The sequence below is a fragment of the Rutidosis leptorrhynchoides genome, chromosome 8, assembly GCF_046630445.1.
Source record: "Rutidosis leptorrhynchoides isolate AG116_Rl617_1_P2 chromosome 8, CSIRO_AGI_Rlap_v1, whole genome shotgun sequence".
NCBI lineage: Eukaryota > Viridiplantae > Streptophyta > Magnoliopsida > Asterales > Asteraceae > Rutidosis > Rutidosis leptorrhynchoides.
Window position 1 is genome coordinate 63,792,267 of NC_092340.1, and position 12,211 is coordinate 63,804,477.

A 12,211-nucleotide genomic window follows, 5' to 3' on the forward strand; every position below is an offset into this window, starting at 1 on the left:
GTTTCAAAAGCAAATTAGTGCAAAATATATTACAGTATCATTTTGGGTGAGCCAAATTACATTTCATGGTCCAAATTCAAATACCTGTAGCTTATTGAGTTCAATATATACATATGAACATGGTAAAATTGACCAAATAATGACAGTGTCTGAGTGTCACATTTTATATAAAAATTATTGGTACATATGTTTAACAGCATTATTACTACATTCAGCAATTGATAAAGTGGTACATATAAAGATGATACACCTGCTTATATATAAAAATAAAGAATAAGAGAAATACATATGTCAGTTAGTCAATATACTTGGAAAGTTGGAATGAAGTTAAAACTTATGACCTACAACCTAAACTTATGAACTACAAAATCTAATTATACATTTCCAAATACTTGTAGCTTAAAAATATACACTGAAACTTGAGTATTGCCTTTTTATAAATGGATTTGTAGCTAAGCGCACATAAATTAGTTCTCAACTAACCTCACCATTGTCTTCACAGTTGAAATCTTCAAACAATCGTCGAGTTTTGCCTTGATCTTGACAGGTTTACCAAGCTTAGATTTATCTTCCATTTTAGCATTTTCACGAGCCTTGTCACAAACAGGAAACCCAGAATCATCCCATGATTCCAAGATCACACCGGACCCCACACAAACATTTTCTTTATAGAACGCTGCAAATTGACCAGCTGCCAGACCCTGATCATCTTCAGGTAACTGGACAGTGCCAATGTTTTCGGTTCCATTCTCAGCAAGTTCCATATGCAAAGTGCAATCGTAGAAATCAGGACCATGTCGAACCTGTCAAACTTATAAATGTTAGTGAATTTTGTGTGTGTGCGCGCGCGCGCGTGCATACGTGACTGTGACTAAGGGTGCAATTGATTGCTTCTTAATTTAATGATTCACTGTTGAATGTTGAACCATTTAGCATTCAACGTGTTTGTTGTTTTTTTACCTCGGAATGACATATGATACTAAATGGTTCAACATTCAGTTTCAGAACTGAAATACTCTCTTAACCATTAATCAATAAAATTTTATGTAATAACCTCTTTAAATTATATCAAGAATACTTATGAGACAACTATATTTTTTTATTCATGCAAAAGGTTAACATGTAAATTTACATCATCATTCATATTGTTCATTCAAAATGATTATCAAACAGGTTATTGTCCTTTAGAACCAACTTCATTCAGAACCTTTAAAGCATTTAGATTATGAACCATTCTGCGCTGAATCATTCAGTTTTATCAAACGCAACCTAAGTGTGTGTGTGTGTGCGCGCGCCTATATTCCAACTTCAAAGAGAAGATAAACATTTAAAATTTATGAGGTCAAATATAATACTACCTAGAATCATTAACAAAAGTTTAGAGTTACCTTGCATTTCAACCGGTTAAAGTCACTCGGAGGAGATCCACTAATCCATCTAAAGGATCCAACACGGAATGAGCGTCTTCTTTTGTCGGTCGAATAATAGTTTCTTGAAACAAAAACTACATTATTTTTTGAATCTTTCTCAACAACATACCTGCACAAATACATATCAGAGTTATGATATAAATATTCAAAATCCACATTTTACATGTATGTATATGTATGTATGTGTGCAGACAGTGATAGTTTACACACTACCATGGACCTCCAGCAAGTTTCAAACCTTGACGTTGACCAATTGTGTAAAACCAAAAACCTCTATGGAATCCTAATAAATCCCCTGTTTCAGCTTCTAATATTATACCCTCTTTTTCACCAATATGTCTTCCCACAAAATCACTGAATTTAATCTGCATAATTAAACCACTTTAATGACAAAACCAAGTATATAAATCACCACTTAACATTATATAGCCCGTGTTACAACATTAGGTCTTTCCTTGTAAAAGAGTATAATGAATTTTATTTATTTTACAATAACAACTCATGGTTGGACCACGTGTTATCATCTTGTGCTATTCTCAGGCCAAATCGGTTAATAATTATATAGGACATGAAACACAATAACCAAACAAATAAATTCAGAAGAAAATCAGTAAAAGTATACATCTTGATGAATACTGCGGTTTTTGTTAAGCCAAAAATACCTTTCCAAGGAAACATATTCCCTGTGAATCCCTTCTATCCTGGTTAGGCAAATCAAATTTTCTTGCCAGCTGGCGGACTTCATCCTGATGAGTTCATACGAATGAGATGATTAGGATAATAAATCATCGATACATTCCTCATACACATTCATATCATGTACACGGGCCCACTACTTTTCATGTGGAAAAGAGTTACCTTTGGAATACATCCAAGGGGAAGCACAAGTCTTTTAAGCTGAGCCTGCGAAAGATACGAAAGGAAGTAGGTCTGATCCTTGACCTGAAATATAATAAGTTACATTGTGTATGAGTAACTCGAAACTTGCACACAAAAGTTTTTTTTTTTTTTTTTTTTTTTTTTTTTTTTGAATAACTGGAATATCTATACCATATCCTTTGAGAGTTCCAGAAATGAAAGCTCATTGGTTTCATCTGTAACAGGATGAACAACCTTCGCATAATGTCCAGAAGCAACATAGTCATAATCTTTATTACTAATGGCTTCCATGAATGCGCCTACAAGTAAAGGTGAAATTAAGTACAAATGGAAACAAGGAAAAAATTAAGTAGCATGATTAGCAAACTCACACACCAAATTTGATTCTTGTATTGCATAGAACGTCAGGGTTAGGTGTACGGCCACATTTATACTCGTCAATGATGTAAGATACCTGCAATGAAAAGCAACAGTTATTTTCAGTGTAACGAAATGGAATATTTGGTTGTCGTCATCTTTTTATCGAAATGGATACAGTTATTTTAACAACCAGAGTCCAATGAGCACACCTAGTTGTCTGTCAATATAATACACTAGTTGATTATTTTCAGTGTAACGATATAAATATTTATTTTACCTCAGAAATGATAACGGAATAGTATTCGAGAAAATAAATTACTTACAACTTTATCCCAATATTCATCGGTCAAATGTACAATTTCCAGTGGTACGTCAACCTGAATCACATTTGTAACAGACTGTGAATATATATCCCTCATCAATAATTTGTATTTAGATTTAGAATACTCATCGACGTTGGAGGAAACGGCAGAAACAATAATAATAATAATACGTCCGTGTAACATATCAATAATCAAAAATATACTATATGAAGAAACTAAAAAACCTACCTGATTGCAAACAGCTTTTGCATACTTCAAATCCTCTTCCCACGGGCACTCAGACCAAAAGTTTTCAAAATCTTCCTACAAAAGTACTAGTATCAGAACAAACTAAGTAATTAATTATTTAATTTCAAAGTGATAAAATGAAGAAACATAAAATTACAAAAAATGATTATAGATGTAGATTTTAATTTGATTACAGTAATTTCGTTCAATTGCTACGAAAATGTATATTTTAAACCCTAAACAACAAGAAATAAGGCTTACATTCGAAATTACATACTGTTCTATAAACTTAGCCATATATACATATACTAATTAATATATACACACAATTTACGCATAATATATATAACACGTACTTGGAACCAAATTTTGAGATAAAAAGCAGTGCAGGAGTGTCCGGCAGCATGAAGAAGACGAAGTGCGACGCTGCTATCAACGCCGCCGCTAAGCAGAACCGCCAATTTGAGCGGTCGATTACTGTTAGGCATCGAGCATGATAGATATTTCCGGTCTAGATCAAAAACCGGTTCGTTTGAAGTTAGGGGAGTTGCTGTTGATGATATTGAACGAGGTGTTTTGATTGATGAAATTGGCTTGATAATTTGAGGGTAGGTTTGTTGAATTATAAATCGTAGGGGTATGTGTAGGGAGTGTGAGTGTGATTTTATAGTTGGGTGAAACAGAGCAGCCATGGTTGTCCTGAGCATCGTTGAGATGAGCTGAGTTGAGTTTTTAGCTCCGAGGCGGATTACGGTGTCAGGGATACGGTTTAATTTGTTTTTAGAGTATTTTCATTTTGAGTCCTTTTACTTTTGATTTATTGTCTTTTTTCTCCAAGTTAGATTAAAAAACACTGAAAATTGAAAAGAAACGTAAACGCTCTTTTTGGGAATAGTAGCAGAGCCCAGTTGTAACTTGTAAGGTATCATTGGCCCGGTAGTAAAGATTGCATTTTTAGGTCCAGCAGCAAGCTAAAGCTCTTTTGGGCCTGACTCAGAAAAAGAGTATAAAAATTGATTCCAACTCCTCATAATCGCAACACGTTTGATTGTCTCATTATTGAAGTTCCAGCATTATATATTGAACCATTTAATATTTGGTGTGTTTATTAATGACATTTGAATGACAAGTGACGCCGTTATTGAATCATTCAAAGTTGAAATGTTCTCATAACTATTCAATATCTTCATTCAATTTATAGGATCCTTAAATTATGCCCAACACTTTATCAAATAATTACATTTTTTTATTTAATTATTATTTATTTAAAGGGTTTCGTAAATTTACAACATTCATACAGTTTATTCAACATTATTATCAAACATGTTATTATGGTTCACACTAACTTCAAAACATTTCAGAATTAAATCTATTTAGCTTTAGTAATTATTATTTTTCAAATACATCCTCAGCTTCAAGAATAGATTGCTAAGTTTTCATTAAAAGATGATTTTTTCATTTATGAGAACAAAGATTAATTGAAATTTATTATTAGAAGTTAACAAAGAAAATCTTATAAATTTGCTCAGTTATTCATGTTATTTGTAGTCTTGAACTCCATTTCATATTTCTAAACTTTGTTAGGGTGATTATCCATGAAGATAATAATGATAACGAGCAAAGAGACTATGTACGTTGCTGTCAGTGGTGGAAGCAAGATTTTTTTCACCGGGAGCGAAAAAACATTTAAAACCGTAGCAATTTTTTGGGGCAAAATATGGAGGTTTTGGGGCAAAAAATAAAGGTTTTTTTAGGTAAAATATGAAGATTTTTTGGACAAAATTTGAAGGTTTGTGGGCAAATGTTGGAGAATTATGGGCAAAATTTGAATGTTTTGGGGCAAAATATTTAGGTTTTGGGGAAAGAAATATCCACCGGGGGCAAAATCGAATAATCTAAAAATTTTCCACTAAAATTTCAAAATCGACTAGGGGCGGGCGCCCCACCCTGCCCCCCAAATAACTCCGCCCCTTGTTGCTGCGGGAGATGGTTTCGCTTAATACATTAAACATTGTTTCAATAGTTTATAATTACAATACGTACATCGAGGATACGTACAAAACTATATGGTTCCCATTTGACTATTTTCCCGAGTAGTGGATCTAATGGAACAAAAAAAAACAATACTCTCGTTTTTATGGACTCTTGGAACTCTAACTTCGTACTTCTAGATTTTGTTACGTGAGTTTTTTTTTTTTTTTAACGAGGAACCCCACTATGGGCCAGAGCACATTGGCCCCCCCACCGCAGGTAAACTCCGTGTAAACGGCAAGCCAACCCTCCACCGCTACCGGGTAAAACATCCTCCAGCTTTGGTCATTAAATGCGGGCACCCCTTGGAGTTGAACCCGAGACCTCCACCTTCATGGGAAGTGTTGGTGGCCACCCAGGCTAGGCCTGGATGGTAATTTTGTTACGTGAGTTGCTTTGGAGATGATAATTGAAATCTTAACATGTGATTATTAACCAAGTTGACTACAAGTGAAGAATAACGTACTTTATTTTTTTGAAAGCAAGACAATGATATAAGAGCAGTAACTTGATACAAGTTAGGGTGTGTTTGTTTGCCTCTTAATGGAATGATTCAGTGCTGAATGCTGAATTATTCAGCATTCAGCGTGTTTGTTTCTGACCTCTGAATGACATACGGTGCTGAATGGTTTAGAATTGCTTAATCATTCAGAGTTGAAACACTCTCTTAACAATTAAGAAACTAATTTTTCTGTGATATTCTTTTCAAATCATATCCAGAACGTTTAACCAAAAGTATATTATATTTTTTATTCATGTAACACGTTAATAAGGTAATTTTATTCAATTCATATCGTTCATATATAAAACGATTATCAAACAACTTATTTTCATTCATAACAGACTTTATTCAGAGGCTCTGAACCATTCAGATTCTGAACCCTTCAGCGCTAAATCATTCAGTTTTATCAAACACACCCTTAAATTAGAAAAAAAGATAAACACATTTAGTTATATAATTTTACATGATTAATGTGAATCATACTTTATAAATTGAAAAAAAAAAATGAATATGATAAATGAGATTTGAGGTATAAAAGAAAATTTTAATGCATTTAAGTGCTTTTATCTTATGCTCTTGGGGCAAAAGATAGTCAAACCCATTAAACTATAGAGTATTATTGTAATTTGTGAAGTTTGGTAGTTAAAATCATGTTATAAACAAGTCTTTTGATAAGTTATACATAACATAAAAATAAATATAGAAAAAAGTATATATTTTACTGTCTATATTCGTCATAAAATAAACATACAAAAATAATTAATAAATATTATTACCTTTACTAAACTTTTACTAAATAAATTCAGTGAGATTCATATTTATATTGAACTAGTGTAGGGGTCCGCGCTTCGCGGCGGATATCTGTAAGCGTTTGTGTTAAATCGACCATTACCCAATTTTACTATCAAATGACCTAAGCATGTATTTGGATCAAGTACATGAAAAAAAATTCCAGGTATCGGCTTAGTCTGAAAAGAAGAAGAGTGAAAGAACAAAATAAGTAACATAAACTTCACTAACTAATCAAGTCTTCTAATAAAATTAGAAACTACAGCTTCATTCACATGTGTTTACAAAGTTCAAATTTTAAGTGAACACATTTACATTTACATATATACTAACAGACAAAAGTTACGAATACTACTATTCGCACGCTTTAATCACTTGTCCACCGCGCAACAATGGTTGTACACCGGTCACTATTCACGTGAACAGACTATTCACGTGAACATTACTATTCACGGTACTGTAGCATTTTTTTTTTGTAACAATTTTTTTCCCCATTTTTTTTCTTTTTTTGTTTCCTTTATATTTTTCTTCACCCGCAGCAAATATCTACTAGACAAAAAATATGAATAGTACCGATGGTTTCTTTATAATTAGCAGCAGCAAATATCTACTAGGCAAAAAATATGAATAGTACCGATTGTTTCCTTTATATTTTTCTCTACCCGTTGTAACAATTTTTTTTTTTCATTTTTGGTTTCCTTTATATTTTTCTCCACCCGCAGAGATGCACATATATTGTTAATTTAAAATAACATTTAAATCTTTGACGGGTTATACCTTTTAGTTCGACTCGAGTTGCGCTTCAACGACATCATCGTTAAACTAAACGCAATAAAATACATTGAAAACCGAATTCCCGGCGCGAAGCGAGGGTAAACAACTAGTTGTCACTAAATGTTAATAAAGTATCAAGCAAGCTTAAGTGCCTTGGGCTTCATTAATAATATTACAATTGAGCAAATATGGTTACTATTTTTCAATAGTAACTTCTTTGTCTTTTTGTGGTTTTTTTTTTTTTTTTTTTTTTTCATCCAAAACTATTTTCGTCTTTGTTCCAACAATTCTAACCGCCATACTTCCGGCAACTCAGCTTTTAGAACCTACGCACATAGCTTTTAGACCTAAAAAACCTCATAAACCCACCCCCAAACTTTGAACGCAAATACTTTCATTTTCCTAGCGAAATAAAAAGACACCACCTACACAAATTAACTCGCAGCATATTTTCGAACGTACAATTTTTACCAGCAATCGGTCTGAAGCGCATTGCCACACGCCACACACATAGGTCATCGAAAATTTCTCCCGCCACTTTTTCTGAGTTTTCTCAGGTAGTATAGATGTGTTCTTTAGTGGGAACAAAAGATATCAGCGACGGAAAAAGGAAAGAAAGAAGAAAAGTCAGAAGATATTGTAAATGGTTATCTGAGAAGAAGACCGGAGACCAGAGAATCAAATGGAAAAGGCAAAATAAGACTGGTAGATTTTCAAGTAAGAGGAATAGAGAAGGGAGCATGTGATGACTTTTTTAATACTAACTACATAGATATAGCCCTTGCTCCAATTAAAGACTTGAAGTCATTAATAAAATATTCCTTTAAAAAAAAAAAAAAACAAATTACACTTCAATTACCATTATAAATTACATTAAAATTGGGTCATTCTTTTCTAAATTGAATTTTCAAACCTTATTAAATCATTCTTCTAATTTATATGGAGTAATTTTTATTACGTGTATAAAAATTTATTTACGTTTTATATAGTAATTATTTATAACAATTAATTTGATACATCTCAAAAAAATATATATATATATATATATATATATATATTATACAACATAATTTGGATAGCTCAGGATAATTAATTTGTTACAACCTATATAGTAATATATGACAATATGTTTCTTTGCAATAATATGTTTCTTTGCAATTGTATTAGATGTTTAATATGTTAAAACGAATTATTATCTTATAGGTTACGTTAACTGCTTTGTTTTATTATATTCTTATTATAATATATAATTGGATGCTACAAAAAAAAATTTACGAGGGTGGCCGCCGCAACGCGTGGCTGACCACCCTGCTTGTTTAGAACGATTTCATCCGTTTCATAATGGACAACCGAGTCAACACAGACATCGTTAGACCCATCATTTTTGTATAAAGAAGAATAAATGAACTAAATATGAAGTTCTTCTGAATGTAAAATGGCCACCATCACCCTTTTGATAAGAAGATTTTATGGCAATAAACGCAATGACACCCATTTTGCATGTCATGTGCTCCAATAATCAAATGGATAGAGATCAATATCACTAACAACATAAAATCTATGAACCTGTTTGTTGTAAAAGTAGTGAAATCTTTTTAGCAATTTCTTCAAAGTGACTACCATAACCTACATCATAATCAAAGGCGTATAACACGAACATAAATATATAACATTCCCTATAACACATTGAATAATCTAGAAGGTTGAAATTACCTTTTGAGCAGTCAGATCAAGGTCTCTATTCTTAACGGGTTCGTGGTACATGTCGTAGTGCTAAGCATGGTGAACCATGTTAATTTTTGTTATACGGTAATAAAAGGTTGCTAGTTGATCTAATAGCAAAACGGGGGATGACATGGCTACACATCTTTCTGGCAGTCCAGCATTAATGCATTACATCTTGCTCTAATTTAAAAGCCTGCCATTAATCTAGTCTCACCCACACTAACAACCCATGGATGTCCTGGAAACATTAATAAAACGGAAATTAGTACAAATTTATCATCATAAACGATGTACATATAAGATTTTAAGAACTTAATGAGAACATTATTATAAGATATAAGAGGAATAAGACTTACTAAGCACTTGATATTAATATGCTATAATCAAAACTAAAATTTTGATGCAGATGCAAACAATATGTGAAGTGCAAACTTTTTTGAGCGAGTTAGCTATATTCTTTTACCAGGAAATCTGTGAAACTATTCGAAAAGATAATACTCCGTAATCTATAACCAACAACGTAGTAGAATAAGCAATTTATAAATAAATGGGTCAAATTTGGTACCTTTAGATAATTACACAATTAACTGAATATATTTTTGAAACATATTAAGGAGGAGGGGACTTGCATCAAAATGTAAGATGTTGAGAGGAAGATGAAGAGCTGTGAACCTATTAGCGAAGGCTTTAACCGAGTTGAGAAATGCAAGATACAACAAATATATTAAACACTTGCTTGCCAGATTACATACAACATACAAATAACATAAAAAAAATTAGAAATATGCACCTTCATTATCAGAACTCATAGAACCCGAAAAGAGGATGGTCTGCAGCTGTTGTGTGAAGTGACCAGTAAATCAGCCTTCGTATGTTTGGCCTGCAATTTCAAATCATGACAATGGAATTTCAATATTGTAAAGACCCGTCCTAATCCATAAGAACGAATACAATAACATATGATTACATCGCGAGATATTTGACCTCTAAATGATACATTTTACAAATATTTCATTCGTTTTTAAAAGACAAACTTTCATTTCATCGAAAGTTAACGGGCGTGCATATCATTCCCTAATATATCAAATTATCAATGACTAATCTGTCATTTATTTAATCATAATCTTTATTGAACTCATCGAATTGAATGCAACGTGAAACGTCCCGTCAAAGTACACTTGACGACCATCGTTATCTTGGTCCCACAGCTTGATCATAACTCTATATGAATTTGACAAATAACCTTGCATTATTTATTTAAAAATGATTTCCTATAAAGGAAACCTACCAAAATATGTAAGTTTAGAAAAACCATACATTATTACTTAATCAAAAGTTGACCAAAACAAAGTCAACAAACACCCACAATCTAATGTATCAAAAATAGAATGCAAGTTAATGATTAACAAAAGCTGCCATCAAAAATATGCAGACTCTCTAAGTACAGCGAAAGCAATCAATCATGAACCTGAGAATAAAACATGCGAGTAACTGTCAACAAAAATGTTGAGTGAATTATAGGTTTAATATTGCAAACAATATTTAATTTAAACCATAAAAAATTATGTTTGAAAACATAAAAACCCCTTTTGGACCACAAAATTATATGCTCGAAAACATATAAAAATATTATTCCATTTTCCGTGAGCCACCTGGTAACCACTTAACCCTTTATTTACCCTTGCCAAACACAATAAATAATATACACCGAACAAGTGTATCTTCAACTAAATACGAAGTACTAAACATTCCGATTATAAATTGCTAGCGCGACTAGCTCGAAATGGGGTTGTCAAACCCGATAGATCTATCCATAGGATTCGCGTTCACCAGTAGAAACCAGTGATTACAGTTACCAAACTAGGGAATATTTTTGTTCAACTCACAATGAATAATTTAAACCAACCTTCACTTGTATCCAAAATATAAAATAGATTGCATGTATTCTCATCCCAAAAGATTTAAATAGAAAAATGGGACTATAACTCACCTTAATAGTAACGAAGTAACCAACACAAATAAGCGAACAGCAAATGGAGTATAGTGATCAGGAATGATCACAACGCCGACCTATAAATAAAGCAGGTCGATATAAATAACTAACTTAGGTCAAGTCTTAGTATGATAGCTATTGTACATGTTGCAAGTAGACATAGAACAATACTCAGCATGCATCGATTTGAATGGAACAGTGTACGGACACACACTTTCTATTTTTAGAAAGTTTCTATTTTTAGCAGGTTTCCATTTTTGGAAAGTTTCTATTTTAGGAAAGTTTCTATTTTTGGAAAGTTTCCAAATTTAGAAAGTTTCTATTTTTAGAAAGTTTTTAAGTTAGGAAAGTTTCCTTATTTAGAAAGTCAACAAAAGTCAACTGAAAGTCAAAGTCAACCGAAAGTCAACTCAAAAGTCAACCTTGATCAAACATAGTCAACATTAATTTTAAAAGTATAAGTTGTAGTAGTAATATAAGTTATAATGTTTATTAAAGTTAAATATGTATAATTATGTCATAACATAAGTTTAATTAAATTAAAATGAATTGTTAAGTTAACATAAGTTTAAATGATATAATTAATATAACCTAAGTATTTAATTAATTAATTAAATATTAGACATAATATAAGTATTATTATTTAATAATAAATTTTAATCATATCGTAAGTATTATTAATTAATAATGAATTATTAATCATACCATAAGTTTCTAATTATAATTATTAAATCATAAGTATTTAATAATTAAATCATAATTAAATAATAACTAAGTCTTATAATAATTAAATAATTATTTAATCCTTATTATAAGTCTTATTATAATAATCTCATAATATAAGTTTAATACTTATCATAAGTATTTTTCATTAATAATAAAAGTATTATTAATCATAAGTTTAATTAAAAGTTTAATTAAATCATAAGTAATAATTAAATGATATAATAAATGTATATCATAAGTCTTAAGTTATAATAATTTTTTTTATATCATAAGTAATTTAATAATAATGAGAATCATTATTTATATCATAAGTTTTAATAATTAACCATAAGTTTTAATTAAAAGTTCATCGGGTCATAACTTGAGCCCCGGGAATCGGTTTTTGGCGAGTCTTATATATATATATATATCTTCGCCTAACCAACTCACCCGACACATTAGTGTGCTCAAG

At 31.5% G+C, this 12,211-nt stretch overlaps 1 protein-coding gene across 1 annotated transcript; it reads right to left on the reverse strand.

Moving 5' to 3' along the window:
* Nucleotides 1–239: 239 nt before the first annotated feature.
* On the reverse strand, nucleotides 240–3,948 carry LOC139862045 (uncharacterized). Its single transcript, XM_071850593.1, has 10 exons — nucleotides 3,577–3,948; nucleotides 3,221–3,295; nucleotides 2,993–3,046; nucleotides 2,685–2,763; nucleotides 2,481–2,608; nucleotides 2,289–2,372; nucleotides 2,093–2,176; nucleotides 1,644–1,795; nucleotides 1,389–1,539; nucleotides 240–803 (listed from the first exon to the last, which is right to left on the reverse strand). Exons 1-10 carry the CDS (start codon nucleotides 3,925–3,927, stop codon nucleotides 468–470), a joined length of 1,494 nt encoding a protein of 497 aa, XP_071706694.1. The 5' UTR covers nucleotides 3,928–3,948; the 3' UTR covers nucleotides 240–467.
* Between the last annotated feature and the right edge of the window lie 8,263 nt (nucleotides 3,949–12,211).